The 22,787-nt window shown below is 46.6% G+C and overlaps 2 protein-coding genes across 9 annotated transcripts in view; one reads left to right on the forward strand and one right to left on the reverse strand.

The window, feature by feature from the left end:
- The window catches only part of kifc3 (kinesin family member C3), a 32,438-nt gene extending 12,425 nt beyond the window's left edge, over positions 1-20,013 (forward strand). For 4 of the 8 annotated variants that reach the window (XM_030414532.1, XM_030414537.1, XM_030414538.1 and 1 more), the window contains exons 3-24: positions 732-874; positions 3,038-3,073; positions 3,309-3,453; positions 3,906-3,994; positions 4,814-4,879; positions 5,094-5,237; positions 5,796-6,077; positions 6,164-6,337; positions 8,084-8,170; positions 10,274-10,421; positions 10,505-10,635; positions 10,961-11,072; positions 11,437-11,618; positions 12,077-12,181; positions 12,367-12,497; positions 13,269-13,392; positions 13,993-14,122; positions 14,301-14,530; positions 14,685-14,828; positions 15,199-15,328; positions 17,377-17,423; positions 18,984-20,013. In XM_030414532.1, the coding sequence (XP_030270392.1) occupies positions 732-874; positions 3,038-3,073; positions 3,309-3,453; positions 3,906-3,994; positions 4,814-4,879; positions 5,094-5,237; positions 5,796-6,077; positions 6,164-6,337; positions 8,084-8,170; positions 10,274-10,421; positions 10,505-10,635; positions 10,961-11,072; positions 11,437-11,618; positions 12,077-12,181; positions 12,367-12,497; positions 13,269-13,392; positions 13,993-14,122; positions 14,301-14,530; positions 14,685-14,828; positions 15,199-15,328; positions 17,377-17,423; positions 18,984-18,992 (2,789 nt within the window). In that variant the 3' untranslated portion in view covers positions 18,993-20,013. The remainder of the gene's footprint in view (positions 1-731; positions 875-3,037; positions 3,074-3,308; positions 3,454-3,905; positions 3,995-4,813; positions 4,880-5,093; positions 5,238-5,795; positions 6,078-6,163; positions 6,338-8,083; positions 8,171-10,273; positions 10,422-10,504; positions 10,636-10,960; positions 11,073-11,436; positions 11,619-12,076; positions 12,182-12,366; positions 12,498-13,268; positions 13,393-13,992; positions 14,123-14,300; positions 14,531-14,684; positions 14,829-15,198; positions 15,329-17,376; positions 17,424-18,983) is intronic. The other 4 variants (XM_030414533.1, XM_030414534.1, XM_030414535.1 and 1 more) reach the window with 4 other exon arrangements.
- Positions 20,014-22,312: 2,299 nt separating this feature from the next.
- Positions 22,313-22,787, reverse strand: part of katnb1 (katanin p80 (WD repeat containing) subunit B 1) — a 10,182-nt gene continuing 9,707 nt past the window's right edge. The window contains exon 20 of the mRNA XM_030414543.1: positions 22,313-22,787. This exon is cut by the window's right edge and continues 646 nt beyond it. The gene's annotated coding sequence lies outside the window, so the exon portion shown is untranslated.

The raw sequence follows: 22,787 nt of genomic DNA on the forward strand, positions 1-22,787 counted from the left end.
TCACTGAGCTGCTTATGGATTCTGTTCATTAAGAGACTTACACTTGTACTCATGTACATCAGGAGGTATGTGGAGTTTAAGCAGCAGCTGTTAATGAAGCTCATTTATTCTGTGCAGCCTGCTGTGATCTGAGTGTTCAGTCAGACGAGCTGGTACAGGTGATGTTTGTGAGACGCAAACTAACCCCGAGAACAGAACCAGAGTCAGTCGGGCGCTGTCATTATTTATTATTATTATTATTGTTATTGTTATTATTATTATTATTATTGTTATTGTTACTGTAATGATCTCTTTGCTTTGTTTTACAAAACCTACTGCAGAAAATGATTCGTGCGGTCGTTGAACTCTTTGACCTCGGTAACAGAATCAATCGATCAGTGTGTGCGTTGGTGTTTTTGCACACTGTGATGTCACTTCCTGTCGGCAAGTCTTCACTCTGTACAACCGAAACAAACAGATCATTAAGAAAAAAACAACAATGATAAATGATCTAAGTACTGAGGTTCTATCAGAAGTTAATACCTGAGCGCACTGTGAGAACGCCTTCCTCTGACTGTGGACGCGTTCAGAGAGGAGCTCTGAGTGACCGATGTGTGTCGATGTTTCACCTGCAGCAGAAACTGAAGAAAGTTTCTTCAAAGAAGAAGAAAAAGTTTCAGTTCAGATCAAGTTCTCTTTGGACAGATTTATCCCAAAACTTTGCTCAGTTTGTCCCTCCTGTGTGTCCGTAGCGAGCTCAGTGGACTTCCTGATGAGTGATGGTGAAGACGACGGCTCCTTCCTGTCTCTGCCCACCGCCGCCTTCTCACAGCGCCCCTCTCTGACCGCAGAGCTGAACGAAACAAACGCACCCAGCCAGCAGCTGCTCATCCAGGTAACACACATGTGTACGTGTGTGTACGTGTGTGTACGTGTGTGTACGTGTGTGTGTGTGTGTGTGTGGTGACAGACTGCTGACTCTCAGCTGACATCAGCACACACTCTGTTTACACCTCAGGGACACTTCCTGTCCCCTGCCCGCCACATCTGTGACATCACTGCTGATCCACTGTGACACACACACACACACACACACACACACACACACACACACACACACACACACACACACACACACACACACACACACACGTGTTGTGAGGATGAGATGAACTGTCTCAGCCTTTATTCTCTGTCTGGATCTGAACTTCAGCCTCGTGTTGGATGAAGAGTTGTTGACAGATAATAAACACACTCTGCTGCGTCGACAGTTAAATTCAGACACTCTGTTTAAAACCTCCATCAGTGAAAACAGCAGCCGGACTCACTGACACACCTACAGCTGACATTAGGTTTCTATGGAGATTCATGTAAACATCTTGGTGAGCCTACAGAGAAGTGTTGACACACACACCTGAGGGCACACACACCTGAGGGCGCACACACACCTGAGGGCGCACACACACCTGAGGGCGCACACACACCTGAGGGCACACACACCTGAGGGCGCACACACACCTGAGGGCACGCACACACACCTGAGGGCGCACACACACCTGAGGGCACACACACACCTGAGGGCACGCACACACACCTGAGGGCGCACACACACCTGAGGGCGCACACACACCTGAGGGCGCACACACACCTGAGGGCTCACACACACCTGAGGGCGCACACACCTGAGGGCGCACACACACCTGAGGGCACACACACACCTGAGGGCGCGCACACACCTGAGGGCACACACACACCTGAGGGCACGCACACACACCTGAGGGCGCACACACACCTGAGGGCACGCACACACACCTGAGGGCGCACACACACCTGAGGGCGCACACACACCTGAGGGCGCACACACACCTGAGGGCGCACACACACCTGAGGGCACGCACACACACCTGAGGGCGCACACACACACCTGAGGGCACACACACCTGAGGGCACGCACACACACCTGAGGGCACACACACACACCTGAGGGCACACACACACCTGAGGGCACACACACACCTGAGGGCACGCACACACACCTGAGGGCACACACACACACACCTGAGGGCGCACACACACACACACCTGAGGGCGCACACACACCTGAGGGCGCACACACACCTGAGGGCACGCACTCACACCTGAGGGCACACACACACACACACCTGAGGGCACACACACCTGAGGGCGCACACACACCTGAGGGCACGCACTCACACCTGAGGGCACACACACACACCTGAGGGCGCACACACACCTGAGGGCGCACACACACCTGAGGGCGCACACACACCTGAGGGCGCACACACACCTGAGGGCACACACACACCTGAGGGCACGCACACACACCTGAGGGCGCACACACACCTGAGGGCGCACACACACCTGAGGGCGCACACACCTGAGGGCGCACACACACCTGAGGGCGCACACACACACCTGAGGGCACGCACACACACCTGAGGGCGCACACACACACCTGAGGGCACACACACACCTGAGGGCACGCACACACACCTGAGGGCGCACACACACCTGAGGGCGCACACACACCTGAGGGCGCACACACACACCTGAGGGCACGCACACACACCTGAGGGCACACACACACACCTGAGGGCACACACACACCTGAGGGCACACACACACCTGAGGGCACGCACACACACCTGAGGGCACACACACACACACCTGAGGGCGCACACACACACACACCTGAGGGCGCACACACACCTGAGGGCGCACACACACCTGAGGGCACGCACTCACACCTGAGGGCACACACACACACACCTGAGGGCACACACACCTGAGGGCGCACACACACCTGAGGGCACGCACTCACACCTGAGGGGCACACACACACACACCTGAGGGCACACACACCTGAGGGCACACACACCTGAGGGCACACACACCTGAGGGCGCACACACACCTGAGGGCGCACACACACCTGAGGGCTCATGTCTGTACTAAATGTTTGACCGTTCACCGTCTCTGTCTTCATTTGTCTCGTCTCATTCTGTCCTCCATGTTTTCCACGCTGTCCTCCGTGTGCAGCGGGTCACCTGGTCCTGCTGGTGGACTCCTGTCAACGTAAAAACCTTCATTCTGCTCCTCACTGTCTGTTAGCTCCTGCAGCTTTCACTCACAGCTCCTGGTCTTTTTCCTTTTCTTTTGCTTTGCTTCCCAGTGTCGTCATCCCTTCTGTCTGCAGATGTCGTAGAGCTGTAGGTGTTTAGAAACAGCAGCTCAGTCTGATTTCCACGTGACTGAACAAACGGTTGATCCTCATGTTTCTGTGTGTTTCTGTGTGTTTCTGTGTGTTCAGACTCTTCAGGACAAAGTGTGTGAGTTTCAGGCTCGTCTGCGCTCTGAAGAAGTGACCCGTCACGTTCTGCTCCAGCAGCTGCAGCAGCAGAGCGTCCAGGAGAAGACGAGTGTCGGAGGCGTTCAGACGTCGGCTTCGCCCAACGGTGAGGTCCAGCTGCACCAGGTTCTGATGTAGGCGATGAATTAAGAACGGATAGAGACACAAAGTCGGGTCACAACTTCAGCAACAAACAAGCCAGAACACATTCTGTCCTCTGGGCTTCAGCACCAGATCATCCAACGCATCAGAGAGGAAACTAAAGTCTGAGTCTGAGCTGAGTGTTGATGGTTATAGATGTTTGTTTGAAGAATTACTTGCAGTTAGTCCTGCAGTTCTGACCCGGCTGAACACAGTGTGGATCACTGTGGGTAAAAGAAATCATCAGCAGGAAGTTAAACGTTACGTTTTTCATTTCAGCCGTGTGATCGAACAAACATGATGGTCTTCCTCTTCTTATCGTCTGCTTGGTTATTTTCATGAAAAGCTCATTTAACTGGGAACCACTGATAATAACTGTGTGTGTGTTTGTGTGTGTGTTTGTGTGTGTGTGTGCAGGTGTGAGGGTGTTGCAGCCAGGTGAACAACCTGTAGATCGTTTCAGTCGTCCAGAGGAAGAGCAGCTCGTTACTCGGCTGCGCACACAGGTACGTCCACAGGAAACACATCACGTCTTCATCAGTCCTCTATAAACTTCCGTTAGTTCCTCAGGAAGTTGTTTGGATTTTAATATTTTAGAATTTCAGCATCTTCAGTCTGGACCGCAGTTTTAAATGGGCTGATCTTGGTTCACAGTTCTGAAAGCGTCAGTCAGTGTGAGCTGAGTGCAACGTCTCTGTAACGTCTTGGTTTGTTTCGGTTCTGTGAACAAACCGTCAGTTTTATAGCTGCAGGTGTGTAACAACAGGTGCATCTACAGGTGATCATCTGTCAGACTGATATGTGCATATAAGTGAGACACATGAAACCAGTTTTACACTTAAACAGGTTTGTTTCACTGTGAGTCTGATCAGCAGCTTCAGCTTCTCTGCATTAATGTTCGTTTATAAAACTGCAGACAAAGTTTGACTGAAATGAAAAGTTCTTCTTCGTGATTTCCTTTGACAGAAAATGAGCTGAAAGGTTTTAACTCTTCAGCCACAGTGAAGTCAGACTGAAACATCTCTATCACTGTTGGATGAATGTCCGGGTAGGTTTGTACAGACGGTCTTTAACCTGTCTGTGCAGCTTCGACTGCATGTTGAGTCTGAAATGGACCGAAATATCACAAACTGGAAGAAACTGAAGAAATGATAAAGATGTTTGATAGAACGATGCAGCAGAACAAACATGGAGTCTGTGTTTTCAACATTTCGCTCAGTTTTAACATCACATATATAGTCAGTGGAGATGGAAAAGTTTTAGCTTTGAAGCTTCCAACATTGGAAACAGTTGTTGAAGGAGTTGTTTTTATTTGGTGTCTGCAGGTGGAGGAGCTGGAGGAGAAGCTGTTGGATCAGACTCAGGAGGTGGAGAGACTTCGCTCTGAACTGGTGAGACTGCCGGACCACACACACACACACACACATACACATACACACACACACACGAGCCACCTTCTTGTATCATGGATGGAGGAGTGACATAATACATGTTTTCTATGGACTTTCAGAAATATTTAGATATGAACATAACACATTTAGAGGTATTAATATGACGTGTGTGTGTGTGTGTGTGTGTGTGTGTGTGTGTCCTCCTGTCCTGCAGGGGGCGACAGACCTGGAGAAGCAGCTGGAGCTGCTGGTGGTGGAGAACCAGCGTCTGAAGCAGGAGCTGAAGTCATGCAGGAGCTCAGAGCTTCACAGCCTCGACGCTGCTGCAGAGAGCTGCAGCCACTGCCCTCACAGCCAGGTATACACACACAGCCAGGTGTACACACACAGCCAGGTATACACACACAGCCAGGTACACACACACAGCCAGGTGTACACACACAGCCAGGTACACACACATAGCCAGGTATACACACACAGCCAGGTGTACACAGACAGCCAGGTATACACACAGACAGCCAGGTATACACACAGACAGCCAGGTGTACACACACAGCCAGGTGTACACACACAGCTAGGTACACAGACAGCCAGGTATACACACACAGCCAGGTATACACACACAGCCAGGTATACACACACAGCCAGGTATACACACAGAACCAGGTATACACACAGCCAGGTATACACACACACAGCCAGGTATATACACACACAGCTAGGTATACACACACAGAGCCAGGTGTATACACACAGCCAGGTATACACACACACAGCCAGGTATATACACACACAGCTAGGTATACACACAGCCAGGTGTACACACACACAGCTAGGTGTACACACACAGCCAGGTGTGTCCACAGCCAGGTGTACACACACACTTGTCCTCATATAAAGTCTGTCCTGGCTGCAGGATGCCGAGGCCCTGCGGAGGGAGGTGTCTCGCTGGGAGAACCAGGCCCGGCAGAGGGAGCGGAGGCTGGCTGAGCTGGAGCGAGAGCTGCTGGAGAAAACCTCCAGGGTGGAGAGCCTCCGCCTGCAGCTGGACGAGTCCACCCGACAGCTGGACGATGGACGGAGGCAGCTGGAGGAGACCCGGCGGAGGCAGGGGGAGGCGGAGCAGAAACTCACCCTCCGACTGCAGGAGTGTGAGGACGAGCTCGCCAGGCAGGCCGCAACGCCCCCCAGAGTCAAGGTGAGGAACTACACTACAGGTGAAAGTGAGGCTCACTGTGTCGGCTGACGTTAAACCATCGTCCTGAATTGTTTGTCGTCCTCCAGTATGTGACCCACACGGTGGAGGTGGAGTCGGCCGACTCTCAGAAAGCTCTGGCTGAGCTGCAGACGAAGAACACCGGCCTGCAGGAGCAGCTGTCGGTCCAGAGGCAGCTGCTGAGGGAGCTGGAGACGCAGCTGCACGAGTCACAGAGGACCTGCGCTCAGCTCAGGACACAGGTAACTTAACAGGAGCTGCACCTCACCTGTCTGTCTGTGTCACACCTGTCTGTCTGTGTCACACCTGTCTGTCTGTCTGTGTCACGCCTGTCTGTCTGTCTGTGTCTCACCTGTCTGTCTGTCTGTGTCACACCTGTCTGTCTGTCTGTGTCACATCTGTCTGTGTCACGCCTGTCTGTCTGTGTCACGCCTGTCTGTCTGTGTCACGCCTGTCTGTCTGTCTGTGTCACGCCTGTCTGTCTGTGTCACACCTGTCTGTCTGTCTGTGTCACGCCTGTCTGTCTGTGTCACACCTGTCTGTGTCACGCCTGTCTGTCTGTGTCTCACCTGTCTGTCTGTCTGTGTCTCACCTGTCTGTCTGTGTCTCACCTGTCTGTCTGTGTCTCACCTGTCTGTCTGTGTCTCACCTGTCTGTCTGTGTCTCACCTGTCTGTCTGTCTGTGTCTCACCTGTCTGTCTGTCTGTGTCACACCTGTCTGTGTCACGCCTGTCTGTCTGTGTCACACCTGTCTGTCTGTGAATCTTCTTGCTGTCTAGAGTGAGTCTGGTATCAGTGTGTTCAGTGCAGAGATGGTATGTTTAGCCTAGCTTAGCACAAAGACTGGAAGCAGAGGGAAACTGTTAGCCAGTAACTCCGATAGACAGAATAAACATTTCCAGGAGCTCTAAATGTTCCAGAGTTGTTGGAAAGTCTATTTTTGACTGAGCCACGTCTGACCTGGACCCTGATTTCCCATCATGCTCCATTAAACCCTCATTTCACTTCACTGCCTCATTAACGGTCTGTTTTCTGTGTTTCACTCTTTCTGTCCCGAAGGTCTTAAAATGAGGATATTTTAATATTTAGGTCAGTTTGCTCTGTGATGATCTGCAGTCTGCCTCGTTTACACATTAATGTCTTCATGTCTGCTGATAATGAGGGTCAGTGAACGACATCGTTGTTAGTTAGAAACCTGGTCACATGGTTCTGTCTGCTTCTGCTCTTTTAGTCTTTAACTGGGATTTAAATCAACGTTACAGATTCTCATGGACGATCTATTAAAATGTTTCTATTGATTTTGCATCTTTTTGATAAACAAAAAAATGATGACTTTTTTTTTCAAGTGATCTGATTGGTCGGTGGTCAGACTGTTAGCAGGTTTTGATTAAATTAAGTTTGGCCTCATCCCAAGCAGGTAACCATGGTGATCTGCTCTGGTTACCATGGTGATCTGTTGTGGTCGTCAGTGAAGAAGCTGATGATGTCAGAAAATCCTGAATTAAAGGAAACGTTGAAAATCACCAGAATGGCCCTTTAAGAGCAGCTGCCCACTGATGTGCCTCAGATACAGAGCTCAGGTGTGACTGAGCAGGTGATGATGTCATCAGGTGTGACTGAGCAGCTGAGCAGGTGATGATATCATCAGGTGTGACAGAGCAGCTGTGCAGGTGATGATGTCATCAGGTGTGACTGAGCAGCTGTGAAGGTGATGATGTCATCAGGTGTGACTGAGCAGCTGTGCAGGTGATGATGTCATCAGGTGTGACTGAGCAGCTGTGAAGGTGATGATGTCATCAGGTGTGACTGAGCCACGGTGCAGGTGATGCTGTCATCAGGTGTGACTGAGCAGCTGTGCAGGTGATGATGTCACCAGGTGTGACTGAGCCGCGGTGCAGGTGATGCTGTGATGATGTCATCCTGCAGGTCAGTTGCCCCTCCTCACCTCTGCAGTTCTTCTTCTTCTCTCTGCATGTGTTCGGCTACAGCTGGTCGCTGATCGAGGCCGTCTGTGCGGCTTCCTCTCCAAGACCGTCGGCCGGGGCAACAGCGAGGTGGTTCGCAGGTTGTCCAAGGTTGGCCCCGCCCCCCCTTCCCTTGTGACATCACTGAGGTCACAGCGAGAGCGAGGCTCTGTGCTGACGGAGAGTTCAGGCTTCAAAGCTTCAGAAACCACAAAGACTCTCTCAGCTCGTTCACAACCAGCTGATTGTGTAAAGAGACATTCAGTGATCAGACGCACAATGTTTTTAATATAATTAGTAAAGTAGTAAACTAGTAAGTAAATATCAAATAAATGATGCGATTAATTGAGCACTTACAGTTAAAATGATTCTTGTATTTTTGTCAGTATAACAAAAACTGAAAATCACTCGCTCGTTCTGGATTAATACTGAAAACCTCCAGATGAAAACAAGGACCGAGATCATAAAACACTCTGACACAGATCCTGTCCTGTCTGGACCGTGGTTCCTTAAACAAGCCGGACGTAAGAGTGAAAACTAGATTCATATCATTAAGTAATTATATATAGAACAATAAAGTCTAAATTGCATTTGAAATCCAAATGGACCAAAGGTTCGTTAAGTTTAATAAATGAAATGTGTTTATTACTGAAAAGGTCCAAATGTGGTTTGAACATGGTTTTACTGGAAGCTTTGGAGCCTGTCGACCCGCCAGGTACTGTTAATGAACCCAGTTACTGTTAATGAACCCAGAACATCTCTCCCAGTGCTCCCTGTGCTCCCTGTGCTCCCTGTGGTCCCTGTGGTCCAGGTGCTCCCTGTGGTCCCTGTGGTCCCTGTGGTCCAGGTGCTCCCTGTGGTCCCTGTGGTCCCTGTGGTCCAGGTGCTCCCTGTGGTCCCTGTGGTCCAGGTGCTCCCTGCGGTCCCTGTGGTCCCTGTGGTCCAGGTGCTCCCTGTGGTCCAGGTGCTCCCTGTGGTCCCTGTGGTCCAGGTGCTCGCTGTGGTCCCTGTGGTCCCTGTGGTCCAGGTGCTCCCTGTGGTCCCTGTGGTCCAGGTGCTCCCTGTGGTCCAGGTGCTCCCTGTGGTCCAGGTGCTCCCTGTGGTCCCTGTGGTCCAGGTGCTCCCTGTGGTCCCTGTGGTCCCTGTGGTCCCTGTGGTCCCTGTGGTCCAGGTGCTCCCTGTGGTCCCTGTGGTCCCTGTGGTCCAGGTGCTCCCTGTGGTCCCTGTGGTCCAGGTGCTCCCTGTGGTCTCCCTTCACACTGATGCTGATTCACTGCTGAGATCAGATTTAATTTGATCAATGTGGCCACTATAAGCTATTAGCCTAGCTTAGCACAAAGACTGGAAGAAAAGGGGAGCTGTTAGCCTCGCTGCTGTTAGCTTCTGTTAGCTGTGCAGTCACCACTGCTGCTATTCAAACAGCCTAAATAAGCTACTTCTGCTGCATGATTGCTAGTTAGCAAACAAGCTAGCTGCTCTGTTTCCCTCAAACAATCAGACAGCATCAAGCTGCCTTTACAAACCTCCCGCCATCTAACTATAATTAAGTCAACACACCCGTTCAGCAGACTCTGAGCTGTTGAAAGGTGTTTAACTGTTTCCCCCTGCTTCCTGTCTTTATGCTAAGCTAGGCTAACACGTCCTGAACCTGTCTATGTTCTGGACACAGATGAAGCTGATCTGCTGAAACGAACACAAACGTCACCGCAGTGTGAATGTAGCCTTCCTGTGTCTCAGGCTCCGCCCCCTGAACCTTGTACACCTGTGATCAGACCCACCTGTGTGTCCTCCAGTGGAACTCGCTGCCTTATTGTAGTTTCTGTTTGTGTTGCTGATGTTTTTAGTTTAGATGATACAGAATGAGTTCAAAGACGTGAAGATAGTTTATGTGTTAATGGGCGAGGATGAATTATTCATTCAATTATAGTCATGACTTTTAAACGTGAAGACAGATTTAGTTTTTAAGACTTTGTAAAGTTGAGTGTTCACTGATATCTGAGGGAGAGAAGACGAGAACATATTTGTATATAAACATCTGATGAATATTAAACTGTTGCACTGTGTTTATATGTAACTCAGGATGTAATGACTCGTTACTGTCATCATCACGTTCTCCTCGTCAGCAGGTGAGCAGCAGACTGAACTCGTCTCTCAGCCGCTGACGCTCTTTGTGTCCGTCTGTGTGTCGTCTCTCATCTTGTCCTCCTCCTGCAGATCCTGGTCTATGAAGGAGAGATGGAGCGAGCTCAGGGTCAGCTGGAGGCCGAGATGCAGAACCTGGAGGAGGAGAAGAACCGCGTGATCGAGGAGGCGTTCATCAGAGCTGAGAGCGAGATGAAGGCCGTCCACGAGAACCTGGCGGGTCAGACGCCATTTCCTGTTTCTGCGGTGTGTGACTGTGTGTGTCTGGACTCGTGTGTTCACTGTGTGTGTTGTTGTGTTCAGGAGTGCGTATGAACCTGCTGAGCCTGCAGCCGGCCCTCAGGACGCTCACCTGCGACTACAACTGTCTGAAGAGGCAGGTGCAGGACTTCCCCTTCATGCTGGACAAGGCCATCACGGAGGCCAAACAGGAGGTCAGTGAGGAGCTCAGAGGACTGAGGGTCACTTTACTAACACAAGAAGCTGCTCATCAGGAAACTCAGCGAGAGACGAGATGAGACAAGACGAGATGAGACGAGACGAGATGTCGTTATTATTATCAGTTATTATCAGTGTTAAACAAAACAAAACTGCTTCCAGTGACTCAACAGCTGAGTTTAAAGATGTAAAAGTAGTGCAACGCTTTAATGTACGTGAAGGATTATACATTCCACATGTCACAACGCGTCACTCGAGTCAGTTCACATGATTTCATTCTGTTCGAGTTATTAATAATAACTGTGTGTGTGTGTGTGTCAGATCTGTCAGGTGATCAGTGAGGTGAGCAGTGCCAATCAGGAGCTGCTGCGTAAATACAAGCGGGAGATGAACCTGAGGAAGAAGTGTCACAACGAGCTGGTGCGACTCAAAGGTGAGAGACACACTGACGACATCACACATCAGCTGTAAAGTTTCCTGGTTCCTGTCCTGCAAACTTGTAATCAGTGTCATGTGATCTTAATTCTCTCCAGAAAGCTTCTCAGGAAGTTACAGACCTGTGAAATAAAAAGAGTCTGAGTGTTTCCTCCATGAAAAGCTGCACGCTGTTTCTCCACAACACCAGAAACACGAGTGTGATGGAGAAACATTAAATCAGCCTGAAACATGCTGAACTGAAAACAAACGTCTTCAAACTCTCAGAGTGAACTCAGAGACGTCCTCCAGGAACCAGCCGCTGGAGGTTTTGGACGTCATGTGAACTAAAGTGCTCACATGTTCCCGCCGTCTGTTTCCAGGTAACATCCGTGTTTTCTGCCGCGTCCGGCCGGTCAGTCAGGAAGAGCAGGACTCCGCCGACGCCAAAACTATGCTGAGCTTCGACTCGGAGGATGACGCCGTCCTCTACCTCTCCAACAAGGGCAAGATCATGACCTTTGAACTGGACAAAGTCTTCTCTCCTCAGGCCACACAGGAGGAGGTGGGTGGCTCCTCATGGCAGACAGGAAGTGTTGACATGGCAACATGACACGGCCCGCCCTGCTGTGCTGTGATTGGCTAGTAATAGTTACCGAAATCGTCTCTGTGGCTGCCAGGAAACCTTCCTAACAATGACATTATTAATTTATTTTATAAATCTTGTCTTTTTTATTAATTATCTGAACTCAAACATAATAAATCATTCTGGGTACTGGAGGGACATACGCTAACAGCTAGCATCACACTACGAGCACCAGCCAATCACAGCTCAGTAGGGCGGGGCCAGGTGGGACTGTCCTGAGGAAGAACAAACGATGACATCACACATTTTAAATCATGTTTCTGTATTCGAGGAAAGTTTTACAGATAAAGTGGTGGAACACAGTTTTATGGCATCAGTGTGATGTCAGAGGGACGACCTGCGCTCTGAGCCTGTCTCCTCTCTGATTGGTCCATCAGGTGTTCCAGGAGGTCCAGTCTCTGGTCACTTCCTGTATCGATGGCTTTAACGTCTGCATCTTCGCCTACGGACAGACCGGCTCGGGAAAGACCTACACCATGGAGGTGAGTTATGTTCTGGTTCTGGTTCACTGTCTGCTGTCCACCCAACAGTCCTTTATTACACATCTGTGTGTATGTGTGTGTGTGTGTGTGTGTGTGTGTGTGTGTGTGTGTGTGTGTGTGTGTGTGCGCGTGTGCGTGTGCGTGTGCGTGTGCGTGTGCGTGTGCGTGTGCGTGTGTGTGCGCAGGGCGTGGTGGACGACCCCGGCATCAACCAGCGAGCGCTGCGCCTGCTGTTCTCCGAGGTGACGGAGAAAGCTCCAGACTGGGACTACATCATCACCGTCAGCATGGTGGAGATCTACAACGAGACGCTGCGGTGAGAAACTGATCCTGAGTCAGTCACTGAAAAGAATATCTCTGTCAGAACACACAGAACTTTATTTTAGGATGAAGTGAAGATTCAAACAGTTTGAGGGAAACGTGTCGACGTCAGTGTGGGAAAGTTTATCTGAGAGTTTCCATTAAAACTGAGCCTAACTAGAGTAGAGCTGAACCTGAACTGTCCCTGAAAGGCCACCATACAGACTCTTTCTACTTTCTATCAGGAGAAACTAGTTCTCACAGTTTTTATTCCTCGTGATGAATTTTGATTCTGTCGTCTTGTTTTGTGGCGTGTGCTGAACAAAGTGCTTCTGATCTCCTGCAGCTTGACAGCAGTTATATAAAAGTGGATCATATTAGAAGTCATCTGTTGATCTGTCCAGCTGTTGTGTAACAGCACATCTGTCTGAGGCCCCAGAGGGCTCAACATCTGGACGGTTTGGCAGAAAGAAGCAGAACTCTGAGAACTCGAGTCAGATTAAACTGCCAGATTATCAGCAGCTCAGTTTAACACAGACGCAGGTTTGAAAACAGAAGATGGATTCAAATCTGTTACTGGAAACACGTAGAGCTAACGTTAGCTAATGTTAGCTAAGGTTAGCCAACACTGATTCAAAATCTCAAAGTTTCACATGAAGACCACAAGTGTGTGTGTGTGTCCTTGGTTGTGATTGGACAGTCAGGGTTTGGGGGAGGAGCTTGTTGTCTGGGTTGCTGAGCCCTGAGTCGGAGCCTGCAGGCTGTAAACGTCTCTGTTGTCCTTCAGGAACCTGCTGGGAGAGAATCCCACAGACAAGCTGGACATCAAGATGAACCCTGACGGCAGCGGACAGCTTTACGTCCCCGGACTGACGGAGTTCACCGTCCAGAGCCCCGAGGACATCAACAAGGTGAGGACTTCCTGCTGTGCTGGTCCTTTCAGTGTAAAACACCTGCAGGAAGCTGCTGCTGCTTTCTGCTCTTATTCTGTAACATCAACCTGTGAAGCTCATTCTGCACCTTTAAAACAAGTTTCACACGTAGACTTCACATGAGAGGAAACAAAAACTCCATCAGTTAATCAACCAAAAGTAAACCTTTACCTATACTTATAAAAAACAATTTATTTATCATCTTTCAGTGGAAAAAGCCAAAACTCCTGGTTCAGATCCTCATGGGAGGATTTCTGTTACAACTGAGTCCAAAGAAAAACTGAAATAAAACCAAAATGTGATTTGGAAATATTGTTTTACATAAATTCATTGAATACAGCAAAAAGACATTTAATGTTCAAACTGTTTAATTTGATTGTTTTTCTAAATAAACACAAAGAAACTCAACGTCATTTTATTATCAGGGTCAAATTCAGTCTGTGAGCTTTGAACATCTGAACGATGTTTAATAATTTGGAATTTATAGACAAAATGATTAGTTGATTAATCAATTGTTGTAGAAGATGTAAAGTGATGTTATAAGTGTGTGTGTGTGTGTGTGTGTGTGTGTCTCCTCAGGTGTTTGAGTTGGGTCACATGAACAGAGCGACGGCCTGCACCAACCTGAACGAACACAGCTCTCGTTCACACGCTCTGCTCATCATCACCGTGTCCGGATTCAACTCTGCTACTGGGAACCGCACACAAGGTACACACACACACACACACACACACACACACACACACACACACACACACACACACACATTATAACTCTGCTGGATTTGATTGTTTGTTTAAATAAGTCGGCGCTGCTTCCTGTCCAGAGTGTGATGATGTCAGTCTCCTCAGGGTTCTGATTGGTCTCTGCTGTGTTTCGGATGCAGGTAAGCTGAACCTGGTGGACCTGGCGGGCTCGGAGAGGATCGCTAAGTCGGGGGCGGAGGGCAGTCGCCTCAGAGAAGCTCAGTGCATCAACAAATCACTGTCGGCGCTCGGTGATGTCATCAACGCGCTGCGGTGCAAACACTCCCACATCCCGTTCAGAAACTCGCGCCTCACCTACCTGCTGCAGGACTCTCTGAGCGGAGACAGCAAGACGCTCATGATGGTGCAGGTAAACAGACGGCTGTCTCTGATTGGTTCAGATCTGCAGCGCCTCTTTATGACGAGTGTGACAGTTTGCTGAGAGGAGACGGAGCGTTTAATCCTGCTGCTGGTGTTTGACTGAGACTTCCTGTCTGTAATCCGTCTCTGCGTGTCGTCGTCAGGTGTCTCCGCTGCCCGGCAACATGAGCGAGTCGGTGTGTTCGCTGAAGTTCGCTCAGCGCGTTCGCAGCGTCGAGCTGAGCTCCTCCTCCAGGAGACACGAGAACTCGTCCACCTCGTCCTCGCCGACGCACGACAGCGTCGAGGTAACACACACACACACACACACACACACACACACACACACACACACACTCACACACACACTTTTCCCTGTCAGCTGATTCATTGACATGTTTTTGGTAAAACTGTTTTTAAATCATACGCAGCTGTAGACATGTAAAATAAGAGGGAATTATTTTATGAGGTGACTTTAAATACAAAAAGATTATTTGTAATATTTTCTACATAATAACAAAAATATGAAGATAAGATTAAGCTTGTCTTTATTTATACCACAACGAGGACGTTCACCTGTTACAGCAGCTCAACAAGTTCAGGAAGAAGAATCAGAAGAACAAACGAGATGTAACATATTAAATAAGTAACGAGTGATCTGAACTCTCACCTCCTCAGCTGGACTCCCCCCCGGTGACCCCCGTCCCCCTCCCCATCTCTCGGGCCAGCAGCGCCGGCTCCACCCTCTCCTCCGCCTCCAGAACTCCCAGCAGCTCCCGCAGGAGGTCCCAGTCCCAACTGTCCACAGGTAAAACACACCTGCAGTATAAATACACACAGGTATCAATATAACTGCAGTATAAATACACACAGGTATCAATATAACTGCAGTATAAATACACACAGGTATCAGTATAACTGCAGTATAAATACACACACGTATCAATATAACTGCAGTATAAATACACACAGGTATCAATATAACTGCAGTATAAATACACACAGGTATCAGTATAACTGCAGTATAAATACACACAGGTATCAGTATAACTGCAGTATAAATACACACACGTATCAATATAACTGCAGTATAAATACACACAGGTATCAATATAACTGCAGTATAAATACACACACGTATCAATATAACTGCAGTATAAATACACACAGGTATCAGTATAACTGCAGTATAAATACACACAGGTATCAATATAACTGCAGTATAAATACACACAGGTATCAATATAACTGCAGTATAAATACACACAGGTATCAGTATAACTGCAGTATAAATACACACAGGTATCAGTATAACTGCAGTATAAATACACACAGGTATCAATATAACTGCAGTATAAATACACACAGGTATCAATATAACTGCAGTATAAATACACACAGGTATCAGTATAACTGCAGTATAAATACACACAGGTATCAGTATAACTGCAGTATAAATACACACAGGTATCAATATAACTGCAGTATAAATACACACAGGTATCAGTATAACTGCAGTATAAATACACACAGGTATCAATATAACTGCAGTATAAATACACACAGGTATCAATATAACTGCAGTATAAATACACACAGGTATCAATATAACTGCAGTATAAATACACACAGGTATCAATATAACTGCAGTATAAATACACACAGGTATCAATATAACTGCAGTATAAATACACACAGGTATCAGTATAACTGCAGTATAAATACACACAGGTATCAGTATAACTGCAGTATAAATACACACAGGTATCAATATAACTGCAGTATAAATACACACAGGTATCAGTATAACTGCAGTATAAATACACACAGGTATCAGTATAACTGCAGTATAAATACACACAGGTATCAATATAACTGCAGTATAAATACACACAGGTATCAGTATAACTGCAGTATAAATACACACAGGTATCAATATAACTGCAGTATAAATACACACAGGTATCAATATAACTGCAGTATAAATACACACAGGTATCAATATAACTGCAGTATAAATACACACAGGTATCAGTATAACTGCAGTATAAATACACACAGGTATCAGTATAACTGCAGTATAAATACACACAGGTATCAATATAACTGCAGTATAAATACACACAGGTATCAGTATAACTGCAGTATAAATACACACAGGTATCAGTATAACTGCAGTATAAATACACACAGGTATCAATATAACTGCAGTATAAATACACACAGGTATCAGTATAACTGCAGTATAAATACACACAGGTATCAGTATAACTGCAGTATAAATACACACAGGTATCAATATAACTGCAGTATAAATACACACAGGTATCAGTATAACTGCAGTATAAATACACACAGGTATCAGTATAACTGCAGTATAAATACACACAGGTATCAGTATAACTGCAGTATAAATACACACAGGTATCAGTATAACTGCAGTATAAATAAAGATGTGCTGCAACAGTTTTTTGTATTTTAAAATTCAAATCAAGACTAGAGTTAGTTTAAACTTCTTCTTGATGACATCATCACTGAACTCACATTCTGCTTTGACTCTTTTTAATCACTGACAGTTTAATCTGAGTTTATTTGAATCTATTTATTAATCAGTTAATCTGCTCTGGATGTTTTCACTGACGTGTCAGCAGTTACGTTATTAATGCAACGAAACTAATCGCTCAGATTGAATCTGATCATCTGTGAACTTGTAAAAGTATTTAAAGCTTTGACGTGCTGGAGGCTGACCAAAGGCATGATGGGAAATGTAGGAGAGCAGAGACTGAGATCAAAGCAGCCGCTGTCCCTCTTCTTCTTCTGTGTCCTCATTCTGTGGTCTGATTGGTTGGTTCACAGACAGACAGGTAGACAGAGCCAGCCCATTGGTGGGGGACGGTGGGCAGGTAGGTGGGGGTGTATGCTGATTGGTGGATAGCTTGGCATGGAAGCGCTCAGCATGGCATGGTGCCTCCCTCCCTCCCTCCCTCTAACACTCCCACCTCTAACCCCCACAGCTCCAGCAGCTTCTCTGTGTGCCTGCAGGGCCGTGACCCGGGCCCACCGGGCCCACTGAGCCCAGCGGGTCGCGCTGCTTGTGTCGCCTGTTCGAGTGCTGAAGTCTTGTTCTAATCAGAGCTCGACTTCTGTCAAGAAACAAGTTCAAGTCACAAAGAAAGTTCATGTTTCAGTTGAAGGGACAGACATGTTTCATCTCGGGTCCTGCAGGATCTGTTAGCCTAGCTTAGCATGAAGGCTGCTAGCTTAGCATGAAGGCTGCTAGCTGAGCCCCTCGAAACAGGAAAGATCCAGGTCTGATTAACATGTTGTGAGTTAGCCGGCATCAGTTAGCATTAAAGCTAACTGAAACCACCATGTCTCCTCTCAGCAAACACAGCGCGTGAATCAGACTCTGGAATACTTGTATCCTGTGGTGGAGCGAGGCTAGCAGTTTCCCCCTGCTTGCAGTCTTTATGCTAAGCTAGGCTAACTCTGCCATGGACACACAGATGACAGCTGTAGTTTTTCCATCTTGAATCTCTTCTTTGTGGCTTCAGGGTGTCTGGGTGTTGTGAGTGTGTTGGTGTCTGGATGAATCATGCCCCTCCCCCCTCTCCCCTCCCCCGCCTGGCGTCCTGCTGTTGAGCCGAGGATTGTGGGAATTGTACCTCCATGTCCACACTGACGAATGTGTTTAACTCGTGTCACATGACTCCAACAGTTTAACTCTAAACTAGTTTCTACTGCAGGTCACCATGGCAACAGTCATAGCAGCTGACGAGGGTGTCACGCTTCAATAACACAAAGTTACACAGAATAAGATTCAGGTCGTACACCCCCCCCCCCCCCCCTCAAAGTGACAGTTTAGCTGTGAACTACGGCGGCCCTGGAGGGCCACATGAGGCGCTGTTCTCTTCTTTTTCTTCTGTTGATCTATTTCCTGTCTCAGTTGACGTCGCTGTCCAAGTTTATGAGCTGAGAACTGGTGCGAAAAAACTGGATGATAGGATGAAATTTCAAAGTTCCTCTAAAAAAAAGTCTGTGAAAAAAAACTTGAGGAGAAAAAAGTTTTTCCTTCACATGTGAAACTGAAGTCAAAGTTGGTTTTACAAAAACATTTTGAGAAATGAGATTTTGAAAAAGAAAACTTTGCACCAGTTTCACACAAAACAACAAAATTCTCCTGAAATTTCCCTCTAAATTTATTTGGCTCCGTTGCTACAAGTCACACTACGGAGGCCCAGGAGGATCACGTCGAGAATCTTTCATTGGTAGTTTTTTGCTTCCATTCTTTCTGAGCCACGTTATGATGGACCCAACTTTAGCCTGTTAGCTTGTTAAATGTCTGTAATTAGGAGTTAACGAGTGTGCTGGTGTGGATCCAGTCTGGTGGCAGCAGTGTGGACATGGTCTGACAGTGAGCCGGGTCACAGGACCGCCGTCTGACGCTCTGCTTTTCTCTGCAGGACGACTGAAGCTGACGGCCTGAGAGACCCGGAGATGAGCGCGGGGTGTCTGCCAGCACCCTGAGGCCTCTCCACCTCCACCTCCACCTCCTCCTCCTCCTCATCCTCCTCATCCTCCACCTCCACTGACGGAGCAAAGACTGATGGGAACTTTACCGAGCTAATCTCAAACTGAAACGGACTTTAATCTCTGTCGTGTGTCGGCAGAGGACTCGGCCAAACGTTTGGAGTCAGATCTGAAACCTCTGACCAACAGTTTCGGCTCCAATCACAGTATTTCTTTTGTTTCTTTGTAAAGTTGCACTTTAAACTTCTAGATTATTTTCTAACCCACAATTCCAGATGTGGTTGATTATAATATATGCATAATATGGTAATTATATATTTATGTTTGACATGCTTTAATCTTGTTTTTGTTTCATTTTGATTTCATTTTTGATTTTCTTTGATTTTTTGGTGGAGGAGCCACGTGAACATTCTGAGGTTAATCTTAATATTCTGATCTGAGACTCAGATTACCGACACGTCGCCGCGTGTCGACTCTCACCTGTAGTTCTCTAACAGAGGCGGTCTTTGTGTCCTCACGGTCCTCTTTTGTCCAATCAGGGTACTCCACTGATCCCGAGCTGTCCAGTAAGACGTGAGCAATACGAGGAATCCTCTCCTGTGTACATGATTGATGTTTTTCTTCTCTTCCTGTGGACTTTTGAAGAAGCTTCTTCTTCCTTCGGCTCGTTGAACAAAAACTCGCTCAGATCTTCAGTTTCCTCGACGGCTTGTCGTGCTCCTGCTGTCGTCTCGTCACCTCTGTAGAAAACAAATGTAGGAAACCACAGGTGACCTCTGACCTGACACAGAACACACCTGTAGCTGTCGACCCGGTGCTCACGCAGGTGGAGCGACTCGGTAGTTGTAGTTGTAGTAACAGGAATGAGCTGCTGATGATCAACCTGTCTGCTTGCTTTGTCTCCGCTGTAGATTTCTACAGTTTGGTTTTTTGTATTCCTTTTTAATAAACACTTGAAACTAACATGTGACTCTGTCCTCCATGTTGACTCGCTGAAGTATTCCAGCGTTATGCTGCAGACACCACGGGACTCCTGCAGACTGTAGCTGCTCTACGGAAGCCCTGAGGGACAAGTGAAGAGAGGTTTGTTCTTTTTCTCAAGTCCTAAAACGGTTTACGACTAGAGAACGAGGGATAAATATTCTGCAGGATAATCTCTTTTTTGTTCCCATGAAGCCTCACTCTCAATAAGACTGAAGGCATTTATGTAGAAAAAGAAATTCAGGATTAATATAAAAGTGTTTTTGTCATGATGGAAAAAAAAAATGTTCATGAAAGAAAAAACGATTTTTTCCACAACGGCTACAAACATTCATGTATGATAGAAAAGAAATTCAGGATTAATATATAAATGTTTTTTTGTCATATTATTTTTTTGTTGTTGGTTTATTTTTTCTAATTTTTTTCTAACTCATTCTGACCACAAGAGGCAGTGATGCTCATTTCAGGATGGAAGAATAAAAAACCTTTCAGGATTAAAATAAAAGTGTTTTATTCATGATAGAAAAAAAACATGTTTTTTTACATGTTTATGTAAAACTCATTCTGACCACAAGGGGCAGCAGCGCTCCACAGCCTCGTTCTCAATAAGACTGAAAACATTCATGTATCATAGAAAAAAAATCCTTTTGTCGTTGAAGAAAATAAACAATTTTAAACTAAAAACCTTCATTACATGATAGAAAAATATATATATTAGGATGGAGAAGTTGGTTGATCCGTGTTATATGGAATTAGATTTGTGCCAAAACAAACAAACAAAAACGAGTTTGAGAGAACATAAAACTAATTTTAAAAACAAAAGTTATAACTTGCAATCAAATAATGTGTCAGAAAGTGTAAAGTTTTGTTCTTTTACTCTTCTAATGAAGCATTATTGTGTTCACGGTTCCCGCTGCTTCTCTCCGCTCAGACTTTTGCGCTCTCCGACTGTTTGTTGGCAGTTTTGGCACAAACCTCTCGGGTGGGCGGGCTTTATCAGCAGAGCGTCCCCATTGGCTAATTAGGTTTTGACTGACACAGCTGATGTGTAGAGCTTTAAAACAGAGAAGAAGACGACGACAATGAAGAACAATATATGCTTTATCAGAAGAGTAAAAGAACAATGCTTTACACTATCAGACACATTGGTATGCAAGTTATAAGTTTAATTTTTGAAATAAGTTTTATGTCTCAAATTCCTGTTTTTGTTTGACATTTAAGATTTTTTTTGTTTGTTTTGGCACAAATCTAATTCCATACATGTCGACCTGCTGATGCTGCTGAGACGTGCTGCCACAGCTGATCCAGTATAAATGTAATCTGGAGTATTTTAAGTACAAGTACAGAAGTAATGTTCAGTAAAAGTTCAGGACACGTTCATGGCCATGAGCAGGCAGCGACTGAATGTAATGCAAGTACATTTACTTCAGTACAGTTACTTAGTGAATTCTGAATTACTTGTATTCTACATATTTCTACTTTTTACTCCATCATTTATTTGATAAGTTTAGTTACTTTACAGAGTACATCAGAGCCAAAGTGACACATTTTTAGATTCATTCATCAGTCGGATACTTTTACTCGAGTACTTTTGGTTTGAGGTACTTTCACCTGACAGAAACAGAACCAGTCCCCGGGCGGTACTCCAGGATCACCTGATCCAACAGCCGGTCGGTCACAGATCAGTCCGAGGATCCAAACTGTGGTGGTTCTGTTCAGTTCTGTTCATCTGGCCCGTTTACACTGTAGGAGCCACATTCAAGTTTTTTATGTTTTGTATGTTTTACTCATGGTTATTCTAACTAGGTGACATCTTTTCTTTCCGAGTGTGCAGCAGGTGGTGCTGGTGCCACTGAGGTCCACCTCAGTCTGTGAAACCTGCTTTAAACGCCTTGCTCCTTATTTTGTATTTTATTTCATTTACAATAAAGTCCCTGCAGCAGTGAACAGTCAAACTCTCTTGTTGGATGTTTTTTGGACACAAACTGAATCACCTGCATCCTCCAGGTGGTTTAAACACAGGAAACAGGACAGAAAAACTCTGAACAGTTTTTTGTCTCCACAACAATAAATCCTGCGTCGCTCGACACAATCTGCAGCACGTATGTTCATTAATAACTCAAAACAAACAAACAAACGCAGGCTGGAGGGTTGACCACGCCCACCTGACGCTGAGCTCCACCTGTACACGTCACACCTGCTCAGTGCTCACCTGGCTGCCTCCACACTCATGTACAGCGAGTCTCTGCTGCCCCCTGCTGGTTCAACACAGACTCTCTGATCCCGACGTGAACAACTTTATTTAAATACACAGTAAGAACAGGACACTTAAAACAGAAGGCTAACAGTAGAGAAAGTAGAAAACCACAGTGAAATGTGACGGACTAAAAGTGTCTCAGGTGAACTCGTCACCTGACTCCAGACTGACACACCTGCTCATTATTAAATATTAATAATAGTTTCATCACTTTGCTTCAGTTTTCCTGTGAAGACGAGTCGAGTCTCATGGATTCATTGAAGGAACGTTTTGAATGGTCTGAACATGGAACTCCTCTACGAGTCCCATGTTCAGACTGTCTGATCAATATGAAGCTGCAGCCTGCAGCTGGTTAGCTTAGCTTAGCTTAGCTTAGCTTAGCATTAGGACAGGAGACCGAGGAGGCAGCCTGGCTCGGCTCAGCAGCTCCACAGTTCACTGAAGTCGTGTCTGATGGTTTCAACTAAACAAAAATGTAAAACAAATGTTTGTGTTAAAC

This window comes from Sparus aurata, chromosome 4, assembly GCF_900880675.1.
Source record: "Sparus aurata chromosome 4, fSpaAur1.1, whole genome shotgun sequence".
Lineage (NCBI taxonomy): Eukaryota > Metazoa > Chordata > Actinopteri > Spariformes > Sparidae > Sparus > Sparus aurata.